Genomic DNA, 24,255 nt, shown 5'->3' on the forward strand with positions numbered 1-24,255 from the left:
AAGGAAGAAAAAAAAAAAAAGAGAAGAGAAAAGATGGGTCCACCCTGTATATACTCTAAACCTTAGAGACAATATTTAAGTCTTACTGGACTGTATAAGCGCCAATTAATTTTACATTAGTGACATACTTCAAATAAAAAAATAAGATCTATTAAAAAGGTAAAATAACTTTTCCATCTGGTTTGTGACTACTTAAGTCAGTTAAAGCCAAATATACAAACTACATGTGCCATTTCCAATTTCACTGTGTCGTGTAAGAGATACGTAACATAGTGTATCACATACAGACAGTAAAATGATCAATGGATTCTTCTAAATGACTTTTTAATAAAAAGTCAGTCAACTGAAAAGTTGAAACATACCCTAATTTTTAAACCAGTAATAAGCTTTGGGCCCTGCTTTTTAATTTAAGGCATGTGTGTTTATCTACTGAAACCAGCATCGTACAAATTACCTCTACAATCACATGCATGATCTACAGTAAAAAAAATGGAGGTTTAGATTACAGTGTTTTCAAATTGTGAATCATAATTCAGCACCTATCATATTGACTAGTAAGGCAACAGCAGTGTCGGATACTATGATAATACTCCCTTCCACAGTCTATAGCGGGGTCAGTGGCAGCCCAGAATTATTTTTAAACTTTAACCTACTTTTATGTTCTGTATACAGTTTCTAGGGTGTTTGCACTGGTTAAGTCCTACATAAATCACACTATTCTAGGCAGGAATAGTTACAGTAGCCGTTAGAGTATTAGTGCACAACTCTCATTGTGCTTACAATCAGATGATTTTGTTGTTGGGGTTATCAAAATGGTTTTTCAGTTTGGTCTTCAATCCTTCCTTTGTTTCCTTTGTTTCACATTGTTCTCAAGGGAAGAAAAGCTGTTTGTGTACCCGTTCACAGTGGCCGTGGAGCCATTCTGATACTCTTTCCTCCTCGAGGACGCCTTCTTGTTGTAAGTCTAGAATATACGGAAAGACACATGGTTTTGCTTAAATAGATATAAATAACCACTCCCTCAGACTAACTCAAGCAACCCAAAAGTAAACTTGCATCTGTCATTTTTAAAGACCTCGTGCCAGTGGCAGAGCCTAACGAGATCTGCCATTTCTTGTGTATGAGGCTATATTACACCTTTCATTCATCACAGCAAGAGAATTAGTTCACTGGAAAAGAAAAAGGCTTGTTGGGTGATGGTGGCATTGGTAGCGTTGTGTTAACAGCAAATTAGGAACAAGGGAAGTGATTTTATGAGCAAACTATGGCAGAAGAATATACTCAAAATGACAAGTGAGGAAACAGATTTGATGCACTGCAGGTGAGTATCTCAAAGCAAGACAGAAGAAGAAGTGGGTGAACAACAACAGTGAGGGAAGTTCAGAGAAAGAAATGTGAACAGAATTTGCACTGGTCAACAAGGGAAGCAAAAACTAAACAGGATCAGGGAGGCTTGGGAGACCAAAAAAAAAAAAAATTATAGACAGTGAAAAAATATACATGAATTAGTCTCTCTCAAATGGGCTCAATTGCCTGACAAGAGCATGTTTCCCAAAACATGTATGTGTGAAAGAGAATTAAATGGTTAAAAGTTAAAATGTGAGTAAAATTGATGAAGAAAGTCAGGTAATATTTGGAATATACTATCATGTTTAATTACCACATTCATATGCAGCAAGTGACATGAACCACAGAACTGATTTTAAGAAGTACCAGAAGATCAGACAGGGAAGCCTGCTAAATTTGCCCCCATGAATCAGTCTTACTAGACCTGAAATCAGGTCTCAAATCTTTCAAGAGAAGTTTAAAACACATAACAGAGTTTGCTTGTTTGGGGGCAGTGGCCTGTGTTGGTTTGGTTTTCTGAAGATGGGTACATCTTTGCACTAAGCCTGATTTATGAACTACTTGGAACAACACACACCAAGTCTGGATCTGTTCAGAAATGGAATCAATTTTGTAGAAACATAAGTCAAAACACTAGTTTTCCATATGGAAATATGAACAAATGCCTGTAAAGGTGAGACAAAATGAGATTTCTGTATATTGGGAGTTTGAGAAGTTTCTCTGGATATAAAACAAGCATTTCCTCCTGAGAGAGCGTTAATGAACAATTCCTTTGGGTGCTTTGCAGGCTGCTGTTTTATTTCAGATTGGAAAGCTGTTTCTTATATAAAGCTCTTCCGCTCCCTTATCTGCATTTGTGAAAGACCTTTTCAGTAAGCGCAAATTTTGCTTACTGAAATTACTAATAGTTCTGAATTACAGATACAAAACATCATAAGATTCAAATCTGGAGGGCAGACCAACAAGCACAGTACTTTAAAAATGTATGCATGTTACTGGAAGATAGCAAAAGGGTATTTCAAACGTATCTCTCTGTAAACAGCTTTCCAATGAGATACAGCCAGCAGAACGCTATGAAGAGTTGATGAATGTCACTTTTACCTGAATATAGAAATTTGTGAAGAGGATAATCAAAGAAATCATGTAAGAAATCTGGAAATACAGCCATCCCTGAGGAAATGCACATGGCCAAACAACACCACAGCTGGTCTGGAAGATTGTCAGGACAAACTGAGTCTGGGGAGAGAGAAGAAAAAAAAAAAAAAAAAAAAAGGAGGAAACAAAGCACATTAATGCAAGGAGGGAAAAAAGCCATTAGTGACCAAAATCTCATTAGTTATTACCAAAACAAGACAAAAATATGTAATACTGTGTGATTGACAAGTTTATCTTCTCTGTCTTACTAACAGTGTAACCTGAGTTAGCAGACATTCAGGTTGTGGTATTCTGTTGATTAAGTGTTTTTATTTGATTAATATTGTTCCATTTTAGACCATTAGAGTAACTTATGTGGAACTGATTTATCAATATACTGAGGAACAAAGACCACCTTCTTCCTAGTGAGAGCTCACTGGGGTTTGACTCTACCATCCTAACAGAGTAGATGTGCATCTCACTGCTTCAGCTGCCAAAGATCTGGAGTCACTGGGTCTGTGCACAGATGATCCTCTCACACAGACAGGGACTGCCTGACATATAGCTCCAGCATAAGAATTTTGGGGGTAAAGGCTGCAGGGAAGCTGGGGAGGCAGGGAGGAGGATGGGGGTTTAATTATCTTCAATTATCTCTTTTGGAAAAACAGTTTGGACTTAAATGCTGCAGCGGGCCATAGGCAAAATTCATCCTTACATGAAGGCTACCAGATTAGGGAATGTTTATTTAAAAAGGGAATGACTTCTTGTGTTCTGCTCTGCTGTTTTGCTGCCCTAACAGCTATGCATGCAGAGCAGGCAGGGAAGCGAAAGCAGCTATGACAATAGCCAGGAGAGCAACTGAAGCAAGCAAGACACTTGCCCTCTGCTGCACTCAAACAACCAGGCTGAAGAATCCAGCCTAAATTTGGAAGGAAAAAAACCCCAAACCAAACCACAAAGCAACCCCTGCCCCCCAACAATGATCCCCATTGCTACAACACTTAGCCATCCTTCAGGGAGGAAGAGTGCTAAAAAAATCAAAGATTTTGAGAATCAACACTGAATTGCTGGTAGCAAATGTTATTAACCATCACCAGCAAATGTTATTAAACTTATTCACAACCCCCACTTAGACTGTGCTAAGGGGGGTTGTGTGGGGGAAAGATAACAAGAAAGGCTATCTCTAGGCATCAGTTTCCCCACCTACAAAATGGGGAAGACAGAAGACCCATGCACGCTTCCTTGTGGCATTCTGACATGTTATACACATTGAAACCTGGTTCTTGCGCAGTATCACTACAGCATGGGCCACATTGCTTAACTTTGTTGTTCTTTTCACCTCCAGTACATAGCATTCGGGCTTTGTCACCGCACACACAGGAAACAATACAAATGGATGCAAGGAGTCCAACACAGAATTACAAGAGAAAAAAATCTGCCCATTTAAAGTGCAGAAGGAGACCAGAAATATTGAACAGTTTTTAATAAACCATTTGCAACTGCATGCAAAAGTGAGACAGAAAAGCCATTGTGCTGCAGGACTAGACTGAAGGGCCTTGTTCGCTGTGGACTGTTGCACTTGCTTTCTGGTCTGTCATCTCAACATCAGCCAGAGAACAGAGAAGAGTGTGTTAGCTCAAGAAAGCTTGGAAGAAAAGCTTCTCCCTCCTCCCTAGCTAGTAAGTCCCGGAAAACCCAACACTGCGACTCCCAAATACATCTAGCCACAAAACATGTGGAGGTGGCGAAAGATCCCACTGATCTCAGTACTGATTCGTGCACACCGTCAGTCCCCAGCTCCCCATCATCCTAAAAACAGAGCAAATGCAGGTGCAGAAGCTGGATTTCCAAGGTGATTTAGGCACTTAAAGATGTAGAATCATAAAAACATAAAATCTTTGGGTTGGAAGGGTCCTTTAAAAGTCATCTAGTTCAACCCCCCTGCAGTGAGCAGGGACATCTTCAACTAGATCAGGTTGCTCAGAGCCCCGTCCAACCTGACCTGGAATGTTGCCAGGGATGGGGCATCTACCACGTCTCTGGGCAACCTTTTCCACTGCCTCACCACCTTCATTGTCAAAAACGCCTTCCTTGTATCTAGTCTAAATCTGCCCTCTTTTAGTTTAAAACCATTACCCCTTGTCCTGTCCCAACAGGCCCTGCTAAAAAGTCTGTCCCCATCTTTCTTATAAACCCTTTTAAGCACTGGGAGGCTGCAATAAGGTCTCCCCAGAGCCTTCTCGTCTCCAGGCTGAACCACCCCAATTCTCTCAGCCTGTCCTCACAGCAGAGGTGTTCCATCCCTCTGAGCATTTTTGTTGCCTCCTCTGGACCCGCTCCAACAGGTCCATGTCTTCCCTGTGCTGAGGGCTCCAGAGCTGGATGCAGGACTCCAGGTGGGGTCTCACCAGAGCAGAGGGGCAGAATCCCCTCCCTCGACCTGCTGGCCACGCTGCTTTGGATGCAGCCCAGGATATGGTTGTCCTCCTGGGCTGCAAGCACACATTGCTGGCTCATGTCCAGCTTTTCACCCACCAGTACTCCCAAGTCCTTCTCACCAGGGCTGCTCTTGATCCCTTCACCCCCAGCCTGTGCTGATACCAAGGATATGTAGAACATAGTAGCCTTCATCCTCCCTTCTTCTAGCCCCGACAAAATTTTCTGACTCAGGAAAGACAAGAGGACCCCATCACTAATGCAAGAGCCTGCTGAAGCACTGAAGAGCCAGCCACTCACCAGCTGCCCCTGAGTGATGTACTTCTTCCACCACAGATAAGGACGCATTGCTGGAACAGCGGACAATCCGTAGTAGGAGTACATGAGGACGTGGATAAAGCTGTTCAGTGTGGCACCAAAGTAAGCTAAAAAAAGGGCAAAGAAAAAAGACAGTACACTGCATTACCAGGAACACGATATTTCATGGAACCTACAAAAATAACAAGTTCAAAATGTTAATATTTAAAATATGATTTTTCTTAGAAGAAAGGCAACAGATTTATTCCTTTTTCCCATGATTTTTTTTCTGCTCACCCAATGGAGTGGCTGAGCTGCTTTGCAGCTGTGCAGTTTATACCAGCCTTCTGGTTTTGTTTCCTTGATTTATTCTTTTTCACATCTACATCTGGCTTCTCAAGGGAACTGAGGAAGCTGATAAAAAGCAGGCACGTAAACATGCGCAACAATGGATAGCTTCACCCATATAATTTTAGGTTTATTTCAGTTCTTTCCAGGCAGGCGCCTATTTGGTCATTTATAACCAAAAGCAACAAGATATCTTCAGAAACTGGAAGTTAGATGTTTTATTTGTCCTTGTTTACAGCACCTTTAGTCATCAAAGAAAGCTTTAGCTAAAGCACCAAACTGCATAGTACTGTGATGACCAAGCAGAACATAAAGCTTGGAAAGGAAGAAGAAAAACACATCACTAGAAATAGCACAAAAGTATTTTCAAGACCACACAAACACCAGACAGACTCCAAGTATCTGCACTTCTGACTGTTGTATAAATAGGGATTGACTTCCCTGGAGGAGAACGTGGTTCCAGATGCACGCTTTTTATAAGTTCAGCATTACTCACTGTTGTGCTGACAACACGAAATAAATATGAGTTTCTATGTTGTTTGGCTCAGAAAACAGAGTCCTGAGCAACGCAGCCTCTTGGTCTGCACTGCCGGTAGCTCACATCCGCTGGATCTGAAACGGTTTCTCTTGGATGAGTGTTCAACAAAGCCAGTATCTATAAGCTGCACATCTGAACCACAACTAAGCCACGTTAATGCAGTTAGGAAACTAGATGCCAGCTAACGGCAATGAAATTAAAGAATCAAAGCAAGATAGCCAGAGGTTAGCAGGATTTAGACAAGAGAGATGTGGAAATCTTCCATTTAAGATGTATTTGGTCAAGTTCATTAGCGCTCAGGGAACCAGATTTTAATTGAAATCATTTGTTATGGCTACTGGTATAATGACATTAAATTAGGAAAGTGACATCTCAAGTGAACTTGACAGATACAAGGACAAGAGTTGCCATTAGCCATCTTGCAGCTGAAAAAAGCTTCTGGTCCCGAATTGGAAAAAGAGTATTGTTTCATTAGAGGGTCTGCACCACCACAAAAAAAGAGAAAACAGGGTTGACAGGTATCAGACCTGGACTATTGTAGCTTGTCAATGTCACACTGCCATGTAAATTCTGCAAACTACATCAGCGTGCCTTTTCTAGAGGCCCTGCAGGCAGCCAGTTGCAATAGTTGCAACTCAGCAAAGCAGCTTAATACAGGACAGAACAAATCCTGCAGCTGAAGGTACCAGAAATGTTTGGTTTGACCAAAAGAAAACCAAAACAAGGCCCTTGTAGCAAGTGTTCCCCACCAGAACCCAGTACTTACAGTGACCACAAGGCACCCAGTTCATAACAAACCACCAAATGTTCAGCATCGTTGCATGGTGATAGACATGCAGAACAGTGATTTGATGATTATTTTTCCGCAGAATGAAAAAGAAGGTATCCATGAACTCGATGAGTTTGGAGAAATAGTACCACCAGAGGACACGTATGATCTAGAAAGGAGGAGACAAGTTTTAGAAGCACTGCACATTGCAGGGGGCTTTCAACCCTTTTGCTATATAAGTAATTAAAATCCAGATTCTGTCCTGCACTACTTGAATTGAAGATACCGCTGAGATCTTCTGTAACACTTCAGCCTCAGGATACCATAGGAGATCTAGGTACAAACCCATAACTACAGCTGAAAACAGGATGACAAAGGCTGTTTTATGAGGCTACTGCTGTGCATCTGGGGCGTCCAGGGAGAAACAGGAATATATTTAATCAGAGTTGGTCCCACAGTGCTCTCTGTAAAGGAGAGGTCTTGAACAGTGACCAGAAGAAATCATCACCACATCTCAGAAAGAGAAGGGGATTAACAACACACAGTGCTTGGATACAGTCTGAAGACCAAGTCCTTGTTTTTTGACCTGAGAACACTTGAAAATTTACAGATCATCACTCCCCAAAATACCAACCATGAATACGTTGTAGATTAACTATTATGTTTGACACTGCATTGTCCATTGTACTGTAAAAGGAGTAAAAAAAGCGTATCGTTTGAACAAAATCCACATAGTCGATACTCTTCTGCTCTCCACTTACACATAAGTAGACAATTTGAAACGTTATTAGGTATAAGTCTTGATTACATTACCTTCATATCAGCTTCTCCTCCACTGTGCGTATCCTGACAGAAGAAATTGTATCCTCCTTCCCATACTCCTGTCACCAGCTGAGAAGATCAAGGAATAAAGTGTCATTTGGGGAGAAGGCTGCACCCCATGGCACATGCAAACCTTGACAGCAGCTCTGCCAAGACATCTGGTGTCAAGGGACTCACAGGCACCCAAGTGTAGCATGAGGCTGAATTCAAGCTCCAAGCAGTGATCGAATCATAGCAGAGGGGGAGTTAACAAATTCTTCCCATTGGAGTATACCAGAATAAAAATAGGGGGTAGCATCTTATCCCCACTTATCCCACATACCGTGTGTGTTTTGCACAGGCATATTCCAGACAGATTCTTAAGAAATGTCTTTCCTTCTTGGCTGATGATCTCATTGTTGGAGAAGGTGAATGACCAAAGTAATTATTTTTTTCTTCTGATTATTTTTTGAAAGAAAAAGTTGTGTTTTAAAGAAATTTTATACACAGAGATCTGACTACAATTTTTTTAACCATGTAGCAGAGCAAATCTTCAGCTTTGCTGTCCTTAACAGCTAACAGCTGATATATTACTGTGTTGTGATTCTTCAAGATCTTTTTAAATAATTCATTCATCCTAAGTACATTACATCCTTCCCAGTACAAGTGACTTCCTCCACAGGATATGCCACTGCCTGCCTGTCTTACTGGCCTAGCAAATAATACCTCAAACAAGACGGAATTACTTTAAAGAGTAATGACCAGCTATTAGTCACAAGAGGATGATGGGGAGCCCGTTGTCGAGGGGCTGGCTGAAACCTCCAGAGAAGCAAGAGGCAAGCCGGATGTCCATGTCCTACTTTTTCATGGGTGTGAGATGGAGAGGCAGGTGGAGGGTGGGATGGGAGGAGGGAGTGGGTGCAAGGACAGGAGCAAGGTCCCCTTTAATATCGCAACAGAAGGGATCACCGGATATTGTTTGTAAAGAAGTTTTTCCTCTTGGGAATAACATGAGGAGAGGAGTAACAAATTTAGACGATTCCCAAGTGAAAAAAAAGAATTGTTAGGTATCCCCAAAAAACATGTTAAAGGCGGATACAGACATCCTGCACAAGCAAGTCGTCCATTTTTGGCCTTATCTACGCTCGGGCAGAATAAAAAAAAAAAAGCTTTGCGAAGCCATGGTGGAAAACTCTTTGTACCACAAGTCATTTAAAATGATCACTTGCTTAAAGGGCTACAATAACTGTTGCGATTAAATGCTTCTCAGAACTGTGAATGGGAAGCTAATTCTAATAAGTACAATAAAGATTATCACTTAAATGATCTACCTTTTCCTAATGCTATTTCTTTCATGCCTCATTTTCCCCCTAACTTAGCTTTTAAAATACCCAGTCAGCCTAGGTCATTATTTTTGACCTTCTGAGATAGAATTATTGCCACTATTTAGGAGGAAAGAAAAAAAAAAAAAAAAAGGACATCTATTATTAGGTGTTATTTCATAACAGATAGACCTGGAATTACCCCGTGTATCAGAGATAAATCACCACCACCTTGCCACGGCGAGAGCAGGGCCGCCACGCACACCAAGGGCAGACCCAAGCAGCTTCCCTACCCAAGCAGCAAAGGGAACACAGCCACGGGCGGGCTCCTCTCCTCCTCTCCGGGCTGTATGGCCGGGCAAAGCACGCCGGTTTAAGAGCGGTACCCTGCGAAAGGACCGGCTGCGTCCCGGAGCAAGCCTCGCACCAAAGCGCTCTTGGGGCGCCGGGGAAAGCCCGCGGCTTCGCGAGCGCCCGCCAACCCTGCAGACAGAAGGCCGCATTGTGCTGCGATCACGTTATTAAGAGCTTACAGATGTTTTCATGCAGCTCTCATAGTTCAAGGAAGTGTTAGGGATAGAGGGATAATCACAATGTTTATATTGTCGTTAATCCAAATCACTAACGCTGCGGTCCGTAAACGTCCCCCAAGTAAAGCACAGTGAAATCCAAAGAGCTTTCCCTGCAAGCGACGCAGGTTCACTACCTGAAGTGTGAGGCAAGCAAAGGTGCCTGGATGGATCCCACCGCTCTGAAGGGCAAAGGCACCAGTGTGGCTGTAGGTAGCTTCTGCTAAACCCTTGTTTCCAGAAGAGCGTACGATAACATGCTGGGAGCTGTAATACCCTCGCGGCCACAGGGTTTTAAATGATAGAAGCAAAGCAACATTTGTAGGAAATGGTAGCACTTTTTATCATATAAATAGTAGAGCTACAAAAATAATTTAATCCCTCCCTTCCCAAGAGGAACTAAAAGGCGAAAAGCTGCTACCGCTGCCCACGATCTGCTGCTGCTGCCCGCAAACCTTGCTTGGTGCAACGCAAGACACAGATAATCCTTTTCCCGAGTTAGCCAGCAGCTCCTCTGCCCGACACCGCTATTGCCTGCGCCCACAACACTTCCAGCACATGCTGGACGGCTTCAGAAAACAAAACCAATGGGCCACTCTGAGCCCTGACCGCAAACGACTCCCAAACGGCTCTGTTACGCACTGGGGAGCTGCTTACGTGTTACCTAGAGAGCAACGAACAGAGGAGTCACAGCTTGCCAGAGTCCTTTAAGTCCTTTAAGAGTCATTTAAGTCCTTGCTTGCGCTTGTTGTGGTCCGCTTCCAAGACAGCCAGAGTTTCTAACCCCTCCTTACAGTGACGGTACAGCAGGTCTCACCTTGCCCAGCGACGGGGCTGGTGGCTCCTCAGCCGCCCCAGGCTTGAGCCCACCTTCCCCTGCCCACCATCCCGGGGGAGTCCTTCATCTTCAGGCTGGCGGGAGCCCAGCCTCGCTAATGGCACTGCTGATGCGCAGCCACAGCCGTGTCTCCTCTCGAGAAATTAACCTGTCCACAAAAGCCTGACTGCAGTAAGTCTCACCAGAGTACGTGACTTTTACACGACACAGAAAGGGAGAGCTCCTTCATAAGCCAACTAAAATGGTACTCAAAGTCAGCGTTAAGTCCCTCGGCTCGGGGGAAAACCCTGCAGCTCGAGGGTGTTTTTGTGCTCAAGCAACTTGTACTTCCTTCTCCTGCAATGAAATTATTATTATTTTTTTTTAATATTGCTTTCATTTTGTAATTCCGTTGCTGAACTCTTTAAAATGCTGTGGCATGTGCTTTTTTTGTCAACTCCGCTACCAGAATAAACCAGCACACTAGCACCGGTCTGACTGGGCTGTAGGAGAGGTGTTACTGGGGAGGATTTCATTCTGTCATGATAAAACCAAAGTCTGAGACTCGCTGGAGAGGGGCAGATAAGGGACCCAGCACTGTACCACGCTGTCAAGGCATGATGGGTTTATGAGCTTCAAACCAGAGCTAGACTAGAGTGAAAAGAAACAGAAGTTCACGTGTCTGATCAAAGAAGGCAAATGCCTGTGGAGACAGGAAATGTCATCTTTACTTGAACAGTCACTTCAGGACAGACATAAGGGCTTCGGGACCTGTAGGGAAAGAAAGGGAAGAGGGAAGAGCAGCCCGGCAGCGAGCTGCCACCCGCAGCTCACGTGCCACGGCATCTCTTCACTGAGTCCCCTCCTTCCCAAAACAGGGTGCAGCTCTTAGGATGCTTTTCCTGTTGTGCATACACAACACCTACCCCATTGGGAAAACCCGAGACTTTGCTCAGGCAGATTCAGTAGGGGATTGATTCTTCAGATGAAGAAAAACAGACAGTGAAGATGTCACTTAAGAAAGCGAGTCTTCATCACTGGCCGGTTTTCTCGAATGTAAGTCCAGGTGGTCCAGATCACTTGGCTAGGTTGGCGAACGCCCCCAAAATACAATAGGTCTGCGTGCCGTACAGCTGGGTACCTGGCACTCTGCCTACTTTGCCAAATTACCCAGCCGAGACTCAAGTAGAGAGGCATGGGCCCTACTCGCAGCGTCGCAAGACAACTTGACTCGTGACCGCAGCGCGGAGCGGCGTCACAGCTGGAAGCAGTGCTGCCGCCGCTGCTCCAACTACTCCCGTGGCTCCTTCAGGAACAGCCTTGCCAGCCAGTGATCAACCCATATCCTACAACCCCTCTGCCAGCCGCCCCGCTGCGCACCTTCTCCACCACGCAGGAGGCCACCCCTTGCTGCCCTTGCCCAAGACAGGAGTGTTATTTCCCCTCAAAGTCCAAGCATGGTAGATTTATACAGAAAAAAAACCATTGTTGTTTGCCCCTAATGAGCATCCCCTCTTCCTGAAGCGTGAGAGTCACAGGTCAGCCTGGAGAAACCTCTCCTGCTCTCCTAGGTCTGCCTTGCCTTTTACGTTGTCTGGGACAAGCACAGTCCACCACTCTGTTCTGCTAGTACCAGAATCCAGCCTGGTCATTAAATGCCCAAATAAATAATTTACAGCAAGTACACACAGAAGCTACCATCTCAGGAATTCCAAATAAGAGGTATAAGATTTCTAGTGATTTTAAAACAAGGTTGTCTTATATTACATCAGTAGACCAAATGGTGCAAGTACATAATAACTAGAATTATATAAATCCTACAATGTGAAGTTTTTTTCCCCCACATTAATCCATACATTCAAATGTCAGAAAACCAAGTAGGCCATCTTTCTCATCCTCGCTGGGAAGGTGCCTCACTTGAACATCTTGTTTTGGTCACCTAATATTTAAACTGAGTTGTGATGCTATGAATCATGACCTGAACCACCACAGCTATTACTCAGCAAAAACTCCAAAGCAGCGTTTCAGGTGTATCGTACACAAGCTATTAAAGTAGCTTATTTTCAGACAGGCTACTAAACAAGTTCATAGGCGGTCATGTTTTATGACTTTCCTCAAACAAGGACTGAAAAAAGTTCAATCCAGCTGAAACTCAAAGTGACAACGAGGAAAAGAACAGGGAGTTACATTTTTTTTTTTTTTTGATCACTGCTCTTCACCATTTTATCTTAAATTCCATTTTATGTTAAAAGTGAGTACATGTACTGTGAAGTGCTCCTGAGGTATGGCTGATCCTTCAACACCAAATTTCCATGACTGATGTGATCCGAGCGAGGGTATCGCCTGCTTTGCATTGACACAGGTGACTGTGGAGGCACTACACCTAGAGAACATACCTGGAGGTGCAAAAAGCTGATTTTTTTTTTTTTCCTATCACTTCGACTCTCTCCCTGCAAACATCGAGCAGCGCGTTGTTATGTCAGCATGGCTCTCTACTTGGCAGCATTTTTATGGGATCAGTCCCTTGTTGCAGAACATCACTTGCCCTCGTGTCTAGCTTGTAAGGGCTGTTAAACACATTTCATTGCAACTATCATATGAGTTTAATAGTCTTCATAACACTGCAGCTTCATGCATTCCCATGCATAAAGAGAAGGTATATTTACAACAATACCAATGAACACTTCCATTAGATAACGTTACAGTAAAAGCAATACTCACTTAGATGTAAAGTATTTCACTATATAGATGGAGGAGCCTTAATATTCACTGTATTTTAGTTGTCTCATTCCTTCACAATATGAAAGCTATTCAGCTAGTTACAACTACGAGGACTTCTTCAAGCATACAATAACTAGTCCTTTCTTGGTAACCAGTTCATCGTTAGCAGGAAAAGGCATTTATAAGATCAAAAGTTCAGATCTTTTCTACTGTTTAAATTTATCAGCAGGTTTTGTAAAGAGGCAGAATGTGACAGTACTTTTCAGTTGGAAACTATGAGAATTATTCCAAGTATTGAAGGAAAAAATGATTTGCTATCCTGAGGGTTTTATCCACACTTAGTACAACTGAAGAAAAGTCTGCACTTGTAAACACTCAGTAACATAACTGAAGGTTAAAACTATAGATTATTATAAATAACATCTGCATAAAGTAATGCAGATGATGTACATGAAGTCCATAGCCAACAATACTTTTAGACAACTTAAACAGATCAACACACAAATTTTTCTGGATTACAACATCCCGATAGGGAGGTTAGAAATGTAAGCACATCAAGAATACAAGTTGCTCCAAGTACCTACTGAATCCAAAACTACTTCCCCTGAAGAATTAAGTATCAAAGTTCTTAAGAACTCAACTCAGTAATTTTTGATTAGACAATTCACTACACAAGAGAAATAACTTTAAATTTAAATCACTTCCTATCTAAACACTCCCCTTGTAAAACACTATAGAATTAACTACAAATTTAAAGAATTACAGCTTGCATATATTTCTAAGCAAATGCAAAAAAGAAAAAAAAAGAGAAAAAAGAAAAGAGATTGGTAGTTTTAGCTCTAGTTTGTAATCACGTGTTGCAAATGAAATCTCTCCTTATAGAATGGAGAAACACTTTTGGTTAAAAGCAAGCCAGAGTATTCTGTCCTTTAAAACCACACACAATCACTTTCTGATCACATTGTTATTTACACTGCCATAGTTCTTCATTTTCACTTTAATAAAAATCACAAAATTCTGAGTAAAAGCAGCTAAAGTGCTCTCTGGGAAGTGGAAAACTTTATACTGCCTAAATCTTTGTTTTGTTAGGAAAGAAAATAATTCCACAGAAAGTCCAATTCTGTTTGAAATATATTTGTATGTCCAGATTTTAATTTCCAAGAAACAGATGAATCACAATGGCATCGATGCAATTGTTTCAGCAAAACTAAGAGGACACAAAAGAAGCTATTGCAAGCCGACAGAAATAGAGGCGAAGAGCGTGTGCATGATTAAACACATTTAAATAAAACATGTTTTGCACTCCAGATCAAGCTGTAGTTTTCCCATGAAGCGCTTTGTACAATCCGCCAGCACAACAATGCTGAGCCTGACTTCTAGGCAAGGAGGAGTTACCGAAGGAGCAGCCAGCTTCATGCTGAAGGATCAGGCCTTCACTTGCACTGAGTGAGAGAAGCACATCTGAAACATTGCTAACCAAGGTCAGCACAGATGCTTAAGGCAAGGTTTGTTTCATGCCATCCTTAGAGGTAATACTAGACTTAGATATTAGACTCGATAGTAGGAAAAATTTCTTTATGAAGAGAGTGGTCAAGCATTGGAACAGGCTGCCCAGGGAGGTGGTGGAGTCACCATCTCTGGAAGTGTTCAAAAAACATGTGGATGTGGCGCTTCAGGACATGGTTTAGGGGACATGGTGGTGTTGGTTTGATGGTTGGACTTGATGATCTTAGAGGCCTTTTCCAACCTTAGTGATTCTGTGATTACAGCTACGGTTTTCTCCCCTGAGAAGTGACATTGAAGAAAAGTTGCAACATTTCTGCAGATGCTTCCCCAGGTTTAGGAATACTGTCCTTAAATATCATTTTCAACATAAGCCAATATAATTAAAACAGATACTGCAAAACAACCCCAACCCAACCCCATTCTCCTACCTCATAAAACATATACAGAGAAAGCAGCGTAAGTCCAAGGTTGTAGATCACTAGAATACCCCTGCATGAGAACGGTTGCTTATTCCGCATGTACTTTGGTCCTAGCCATACGATTAGTAAGTACAAGACTGAGAAGATAAAGGTAGGTGTATAGTTCTCCAGAAGAAGCCATCCTTTTACTCTGGGGTCTGAAACAAACAAACAAGAAAAAACATACAAACACTTAGATTTTGTAAGGAATAGAGTTCAAGACATCCAGAAAAAGCTGTACCCAAAATGCTTCTAATGCCGCAATACCGGAGAAAGACGAAGGAAGAGCAGCAAGGCTTTTTATTAAAAGCCGCATTGCTAATTACAAACAGCTTTCGCAAACAACAAGATTTTAGTTATACAGTTGTTAAAGAAAGCAGAAATAATTCTCTTCTTAAGGCAAAAATATTCTTAAATTATTACTGCTATTATTTTAAAATACTCATTACCATTCAGAATCACTGTCCATCTTGAATACCACAGATGAGCTTAAATGTTAAATAAAAGCCTCAGTGACCCTCTCCCCTTGATCCTCTCAAACCAAGCATTCCTGATAGTACATCCCTTATTTCCTCACACAGCCAGCAAAGCTAAGAGTGAAGCAGATACCTTTGTGGTTATCGGTGGATGATCCTGAAAACTATCTTCTAATCAATACTAACACAATTAGACTTACGTATGTGCTACTCAAAAGGATTAAATTTTGGAGTCCTCGTATAAGCAATGAAACACAGAGCAGTCAGTCCAGTCTGACTAACCAGTCTGGTTGGCAACATGTCGACTGCTCAGGAAAAGCACATAAACCACCCCGAATGAGAGGATTTCAGGGGAACACTTGGGACAAGTGCACGATCCTTTTGAACCACAACTGTGTTGTCCACACCCGGCACCAGCATGGTATTTCATTCCTCTCACTAAAGTCGGCCCAAAGGACTGAAACCAAGTTTACCAAACCATAAAAGAACAATTCAAGTATTGCTGGCATTCACAGTCCTGACTTAATTTTAAAGGAGTCATATGTGGATCCTGAATGTAAAAAATGAGGCCTTAAAATGTAGGGTGAGAAGTAGTTAAAGCCAGGGAATCGTTTGGATTTGCCACCTTCATGGTTCATTATTTTTAAGACATGGCAAATATAGGCCATATGCCAGCACATGCAATAAGTTATATCGGAACATCCAGACTAGTTTAAACGGGCTTAGTACGAAGAGGGGGGCAACAAGGGCACCGAGCTACTAAAAGCAAACAGAAAACACACTTTCAAGGATCAGAGGCTTGTTCCACCTCCTGTGGACTTTGTCTGGCGACAAAGCGGCACCACCACCGGAGTTTCACTTGGACAAAGAGGTAGAAAAGATGCTACCGAAGCCCTCGGAGGAAGAAAGCACATGCCAGTGAGCAGCACGCTCCGACCGGGATGCTGACATTTAGTCCCCTGGGTCAGGACCAGGTGGAACAGGGCCATCCCTACCCCAGCTGGAAGCCCTCACCGTGAGGCCACCACCTGTCTGGGTCCCACTGCCTCTCCCTTCCTCACACTGACCAGGATTGCTGTTCTCTACCCGTAGACTTTTTCCCAGTGAAAAACCTACCAAAGTCATTGTTTCTTTAAAAAGAATGGTTTCAAAGGAGCAACACTTTCCAAAAACTACAGAGTTTTTCGGCGAAAAATTCCTTAGCAGCTCTAGTTATGAGGGCAAGACCATTTTTATTTCATCAAATGCAAATTAAAAAAAATATTTTTTTAAAATAAAAGCTATTGTTAAATTAAAAAAAAAAGGCAGCAAAGATCTGAGTAAGAGAAGTTGTTCACTAAGACTAACAACATGAGCTTCACTGACAGTAAGAAGAATAGCACCTGTGATGGTCATAGCTGAAAAATCAGCAGCTCTTCAGGCCAAACGATGAGAAGCACTGGATAGATTTTTTTTATTTATTACAGAATCATAAATTTGATGCTTTGCAGATACTAAAGAAAGTAGTCACCAGTCAACGCCAGGACGTTAGAGGGAAGCTGTTTCTTGTGCCCCAGTATCTGCACTTCAGTATCAGTTTTATTTATGTGTTTAATTTTTGACAAATCTTACCTCTGGGTCCAAGCCAAACATCAAAGTAGCTATTGATTGTTTTATCCAGAAGTTCCATTCTACAATCTATTCAAATGGAAAGAAGAGGAGAAAGTTAGGTCTTCAGCTCACAGAAACAGTTTAATCATCTGAATACCACCTATTAGGGTTAACAAAGAAAATACTGATATGCAAAAATTGCAGTAGAGATACTGGACATTACCAGCATATATAAGGTACATAAAGCTTATTCTAGTCTCAGAGCCACTGGTATAAGAGCAGTATTTCCCACTGAAGTATTTAATCACGGATCTAGATACGCAAAAGCTTAAAATAATGAGTACAGATTAACCCAAAGTTCTTTTTAATTCTAGATTTTTTAAGTGCAAATACAGGATGACATCTTGCAAGATCTCTCTGCAAGGAGAGGGAGGATTGGACCTTGAGAAAGCCAGAAACATTGAAATGCTCAAATAACTGCTCAAATAAATACTACGAAGCTCTTTGTTAAAGGGCCTCGAAGAGCTGGCAACGCTAGCTGGGGAGGAGGAGGGAAGGGAAAAAAGTGAAAAGCGGCTCTGCTATCACTGTTGCGGATAAGTGACTGATTACAGCTCTGATTAACAGCCCACAAAATCAAGAGATCAACGGTCACCGAACGACAGCGAGGGCTGCAGAGCCAAGGGAGGAAACATCGCAGCTCGTGGCATCAGCATCTCCAGTTCCAGAAACTGCTTACTGGTACGACATTACCAGATAAAACCCGTCTGACATCAGTACAGCAGAGTAATTCAAATGTCATCTGTCGGCTCCTCACACGGCCAGTATTTATCGGTAGGACGCGGTACCTATACTGTGATACGCAAGTCGCTGTACCTCCCTAAGGTTAAAGCAGGAAAGTAGCAACACGTTGCATGAGCAGGGACAGTTGTACATGAAGCTGTTCTCAAGAGAAGAGGAAGTAATTTTCTTCCTGATTAAGAAAAAAACAACCCAAACCCCCCAAAAACCACCCTTCTCTCAATTTCCTCTTTTCTATCCAGAACTGTACTGAACTTTCACTAAAATAATTTTGTTTTTAATAGGATAGTTGTGTTCCCCGCCCCCAAAGTATTAATATTAACAGCAATTTTTAGTTAAGGGGAAATAACGTAAGCAACACATAGGCTGTCAACACACCCACAGCACAAAGCAAAACAATCACTTGGGTTTACACGTAGTTGCTAACAACAAAAAAGTTCTCTCTTTTTTTTCAGTTCTAACTAAAGAAACATCTCTCTTCCACCTGTGAAAACCCTGCCTCCAGGGCATCTCTGATTTCTGCAAGTAAAATAAATAGTAGATCCACTGGTTTTAGTCAGCTGGGACCGACACCTCCGTTTCTTTCGCGTCCAGCAAGAGAAGCCAAGCGAGATGCACACGACATCCCCTCTCCGGACTGAAGGGGGACTGGGAGCCGCCCGGTCCCCGCAGGGGCTTCGACTTCCCATGGGACCGAGAAAAAACAACGGGCTTAGACACATGGTCTTCTATAGAAGTCCACATCCCTTCCACCGCGCGGGACCAGGCAGGCTCACCGAGGATTTCTGGCTGCACCCCCAACCCACTGCTCCCGCCGAGGCTCCAGGAACAGGCGCAGAAGAGGACTTGCCCTTCTGCGTGCTCCGAGCCTCCGTACCAAGCCTCTGTACCACTTCGGACCACACAAAGGCTCAGAACCTTCCCGGGAAGCTGGTCACCAGGCACAAACCAAAGAACTTGATGAAAATAACCAGGAGTGTTAAGAAGTCTTTGGCAGTCGTGACGCATACCAGTTTTCTTTTCCGACTGGAGAAGCCCAGCCCAGGTAAGTACACACTTCACAGGAAGGTGTATTTTTGGGATTACATCACTTGGCCAGCTATGACACACAAACTGCGAGCGCTTGCATGAACGGCCACAGCACCGGCATGCTGGTGTCCTAGGAATACAGAAATTTAACTGAGAAGCCTATGCTGTGCTACCACAAGCACGAACATCAGGAAGACTGTGAGAAATGAGAACGTAATTTCCAAGGAGAAGAAAGTAAGTTATCTAGAGCAAACTCTTTTTTTTTTTTTTCTCCACAGAATCACAGAATCACTAAGGTTGGAAAGGACCTTCAAGATCATCAAGTCCAACCATTAATCCAGCGCCACCATGTCCCCTAAACCATGTCCTGAAGCGCCACATCCACACGTTTTTTGAACACTTCCAGAGATGGCGACTCCACCACCTCCCTGGGCAGCCTGTTCCAATGCCTGACCACTCTCTCGGTGAAGAAATTTTTCCTAATATCCAATCTAAACCTCCCCTGGCGCAACTTGAGGCCATTTCCTCTTGTCCTATCACTAGTTACTTGGGAGAAGAGACCAACACCCTCGTTGCCACAACCCCCTTTCAGGTAGTTGTAGAGAGCGATAAGGTCTCCTCTCAGCCTCCTCTTCTCCAGACTAAACAACCCCAGTTCCCTCAGCCGCTCCTCATAAGACTTGTGCTCCAGACCTCTCACCAGCTTCGTTGCCCTTCTCTGGACACGCTCCAGCACCTCAACGTCCTTCTTGTAGTGAGGGGCCCAAAACTGAACACAGGATTCGAGGTGTGGCCTCACCAGTGCCGAGTACAGGGGCACATTCACTTCCCTACTCCTGCTGGCCACACTATTCCTGATACAGGCCAGGACGCTGTTGGCCTTCTTGGCCACCTGGGCACACTGCCGGTTCATGTTCAGCCGGCTGTCAACCAGCACCCCCAGGTCCCTTTCCACCGGGCTGCTCTCCAGCCACTCCTCCCCAAGCCTGTAGCGTTGCATGGGGTTGTTGCGGCCAAAGTGCAGGACCCTGCACTTGGCCTTATTAAACCTCATACAGTTGGCCTCTGCCCATCGATCCAGCCTGTCCAGATCCCTCTGCAGAGCCCTCCTACCCTCCAGCAGATCAACACTCCCACCCAACTTGGTGTCATCTGCAAACTTACTGAGGGAGCACTCAATTCCCTCCTCGATTTTGCCTCCACTTCTTCTTTTTTTAATCTGACAGCTATTAAATGCCAGGAAAAGCACTCCCCAGCGGATAATTCATTTTGTCGCTTGAAATCCCCACTTACCCAATTTGCCTGTTGCTCCTTTGACCCAGTATCGACGGATTCAGTTACGCAGCACTGCATCACCCGGTAACCCGGCACCTGCGCCCGACTTCAACTCCCCTTTTTGCAGAGAAAGTCTTCAGATGGGAGAGCTTGTTTCAGAATCAAATGTTCGGTACACAAAAATATATAGAAAAGCTCAATTCATAACTGACTAGCTATATCCTGTCATTTGCTGGACACTGAAAATGCAGATATGTAAATGAAACAGCTAAGAACGCAGTAACAAACTCTGCCTAGCTATAGCAAAGACAGCAAGAAATGAAAGTCCATGTTCAACCCATCCATAAAATTGGAAGAAAAACTCATTCCCCAAGAGGAAGAGGCTTTCTGCACAGGTCTTAGCTTTTTTGTGCCGCTACCCCAAAGTGGCTTTTTGTGCCAGCGTTATCAAGACAGCAGATTGTAAAAGGCACAGCGAAGGAAGAACTACTCCTGGTGTTGATTTCCAGAATTTGCAGAAAAAGAAACTGTTTCAAAAGGAACTCCTCCGTGTAACAGAAAAACAGAGGGAAACAATCTGCTTTTGTTCCAGAGGGGGTCATGTGAAAATGCATCAAGTCTCCAGCCAACAGCCACACAACATTAAACACTGCTTCAACGGCAGCAACTACAAGGGTTCTTTTTCAATTAGAATAGTTTCCCAATTCAGAGGAACATGGACTCCCAGAAAAATTAAACCAGTGGCCATTTGAAACACTCTAATCAGCATGTTTCCTAATGCTGAAAGCAAGCAAATTCTGCAGCTGACCACACACACGAGCAGATCACTAGGAACGCTCCTTTACCTAGAAGTCATCCCACAGCAAGGCAACGAAGTTATAGAATCATAGAATAGTTTGGGTTGGAAGGGTCCTTTAAAAGTCATCTAGTCCAACCCCCTGCCATGAGCAGGGACATCTTCAACTAGATCAGGTTGCTCAGAGCCCCGTCCAACCTGACCTGGGATGCTTCCAGTGATGAGGCAGCCACCACCTCTCTGGGCAACCTGTGCCAGGGTTTCACCACCCGCATTGGGAAAAATTTCTTCCTCATATCTAGTCTAAATCTATCCTCTTTTAGTTTAAAACCGTTACCCCTGGTCCTACTGCAATAGGCCCTGCTAAAAAGTCTGTCCCCATCTTTCCTATAGGTCCCCTTTAAGTACTGGAAGGCTACAATGAGATCTACCTGGAACCTTCTCGTCTCCAGGCTGAACAACCCCAACTCCCTCAGCCTGTCCTCACAGCAGAGGTGTTCCAGCCCTCTGGTCATTTTTGTGGCCTCCTCTGGACCCACTCCAACAAGTCCATGTCTTTCCTGTGCTGAGGGCTCCAGAGCTGGACGCAGAACTCCAGGTGGGGTCTCACCAGAGCAGAGTAGAGGGGCAGAATCGCCTCCCTCGACCTGCTGGCCACACTGCTTTGGATGCAGCCCAGGAGACGGTTGGCCTTCTGGGCTGCGAGTGCACATGTCCAGCTTTTCATCCACCAGTACCCCCAGGTCCTTCTCGGCAGGGCTGCTCTCGATCCCTTCATCCCCCAGCCTGGATTGATATCGGGGGTTTCCCCAACCCAGGTGCAGGACCCTGCACTTGCTCTCGTTGAACCTCATGCGGTTCACACAGGCCCACTTCTTGAGCTTGCCCAGGTCCCTCTGGATGGCATCCTGTCCCTCAGGCGCGTCAACCGCACCACTCAGCTTGGTGTCAACAGCAAACTTGCTGAGGGTGCACTTGACAGCACTGTCTAGGTCATTGATGAAGACATTAAAGAGTACTGGTCTCAATACGGACCCCTGAGAGACACCACTCATCACCCATCTCCAGCTGGACATTAGGCCGTTGACCACTGCCCTCTGGGTGTGACCATCCAACCAATTCCTCATCCACCCAGCAGTCCACCCATCAAATCCCTATCTCTCCAATTTAGAGGGAAGGAAGTTGTGAGGGACTGTGTCAAAGGCTTCACAGAAGTCCAGATAGATGACACCCATACCCTTATTCAGTACCTAAGGTCAGAAAAAAAAAAATACCCAATTGTGGCACACACTGCTTTTTAAAACAGGTACCTCTATATACGCTAGTTATTTTTTCCTAACCTGCTTTCTACAGTGCACAGGAAAGAAATTGTCCTCTCTGCTGCCAAATTTTACCAGTGCAAGCTGGATCAGGGTCTGGAAGCACTCATGCTTACAATCTGAAAGATGCTTTCCTCCTTCAACTCCAAATATTTAATCCAGGAAAATGAATATCTGCTCTTTTAAACAAAACAAAATTACTCGACTTCCAGTTCTGCACACGAACATAATGAAGACTAAAGTTGCATCTTGCCCCAACAAGATCGAGCCCCATCATTAAAATACTACTTTTTCAAAAATCCTCTGGATTTAGACAAGACAGGGTTTTTTTGGACATCCACAGAACATTTTGCCTCCTTGGTCCACTTCTGGCGCTATGACGTGGGACGTGCGCTACACTCCAGCAGCCAACTACGTGCTTGGGCAGAAGATGTGAGCTCTGCCCTGCCGCTCAGCCCACGCATGGATGGCCCCAGTGCTCCTTGGTGTGGTAACCAAAAATACAGGTCAAAGGCTACACAGACGTGTGCTTTTCTTGCAGTGTATTTTTTAAAAATATATATTTATGTATTAAATATATATAATACCAAATGTACACAAATATAAATAATATATTGTGTATATATACATATATGTGTATATATAATGAATATAAAATATAAATTATATATATAATATTGAATGTATTTATAAAAGTTTTTCATACCAGTTACCAGCAGTGATAACCTGCTCTTCTAACACACATCACTACCCTCTGAGGAAAGGGCTACTGAATACTGAAGTATTTTACCAGCTCCTGCCCTTCAAAGGAAATTCTCTCCTAGGCTTTCCACAGAAAACACATTCTGGGAGGTTTACGCCAAAAAGTGATTTAAGAATTTTAACATTTTAATGTTGTTTCTTGAGTTTCTTCTGGGAGTAACTTCAATTTTTCAGGTGCAAAGGTAAGGCACGGGACAACGTAAAGGTTTGCCCGCTGTCCCATGCCGCCCTTTTTAAGCAAGTCAAACAGCAGCAATGAAACATTTTGGGATGAAAGCTCAAAGCACTGGGAGTCTGCTCCCTTTCAGCAGGGTCCTCCAGCTCTCGTCCTGCTGCTTGAGAACTCCCTGAAACAAGAGATCCCAGTTTTCACATTTCAGTGCCTGAACTGGAGTTCCAAAACAAAAAAAACAAAACAAACAAACAAACAAAAAAATTCCCAAAAATAGGCATCTAAATAATTCTGCTGGCTTACAAGAGCAACACGCTGTCAGGCCTGGCTGCCCAGCCTTCTTGGAAAACAGCCAAGACCGTAAGTTAGGACTTCAAAGCCTAATTTTAGGCACTCGATTTTGGAATTCTTGAATTGTGTTTTCTCGTTGAAGTGATGTTTCCCAGCCCCTGCCGAGGTGACTCTTCTTTTCCTTCCTCCAAAAACACAACAATCATGCTGCTGTTTGCTGTTGCAAATGTACTGGAATTGAAAATGCTCAGCTGCTTGAGAACTGGGAGACAGCACCGATAATCCAAGCTGTTAACCGTTTTCTGAACATTTTCTAAAGCTGCTCAGTTTCTCCTTTCTATTCCCAAAGCCTTAACTGCCCCTTGCATGTATTCCTTTTGCCTTTCAACTTGCTGCCAATCCCAGATTCCCTTTTTTTGCCCTTTTTGAATACCTTCTTAGATCCCAAGCATGCTTAACGTTAGCAATAAAGAGGAGTTTAGAATAAATCGTAAGTCCATATTGATCTGAAAGTGCAAGTACATTTATTTTATGGGAAACCAGGTGAAGCATGAGTGCTGCGGATTTTGCACTTCAGTGTTGTTTTAAAAAAGCTTCTTGCATTTTAACTTTCTTTTGCATCTCGATCGCTAGCAAAGCGATGCAGATTTTTGTCCCACCTTGCATCAGCGGCGAATCCTC

The 24,255-nt window shown here is 43.4% G+C and overlaps 1 protein-coding gene across 1 annotated transcript in view; it reads right to left on the reverse strand.

Moving 5' to 3' along the window:
• Positions 1 to 832: 832 nt before the first annotated feature.
• The window catches only part of ELOVL5 (ELOVL fatty acid elongase 5), a gene marked incomplete at its 3' end in the record, with an annotated part of 36,820 nt that continues 13,397 nt past the window's right edge, over positions 833 to 24,255 (reverse strand). The window contains exons 2-8 of the mRNA XM_081997450.1: positions 17,151 to 17,216; positions 15,034 to 15,221; positions 7,683 to 7,760; positions 6,867 to 7,038; positions 5,218 to 5,342; positions 2,449 to 2,583; positions 833 to 964 (exon numbers count right to left, since the gene is read on the reverse strand). Of these exons, the coding sequence (XP_081853576.1) occupies positions 833 to 964; positions 2,449 to 2,583; positions 5,218 to 5,342; positions 6,867 to 7,038; positions 7,683 to 7,760; positions 15,034 to 15,221; positions 17,151 to 17,208 (888 nt within the window). The 5' untranslated portion in view covers positions 17,209 to 17,216. The remainder of the gene's footprint in view (positions 965 to 2,448; positions 2,584 to 5,217; positions 5,343 to 6,866; positions 7,039 to 7,682; positions 7,761 to 15,033; positions 15,222 to 17,150; positions 17,217 to 24,255) is intronic.

This window comes from Phaethon aethereus (assembly GCF_964289735.1).
Source record: "Phaethon aethereus genome assembly, chromosome: 3".
Lineage (NCBI taxonomy): Eukaryota > Metazoa > Chordata > Aves > Phaethontiformes > Phaethontidae > Phaethon > Phaethon aethereus.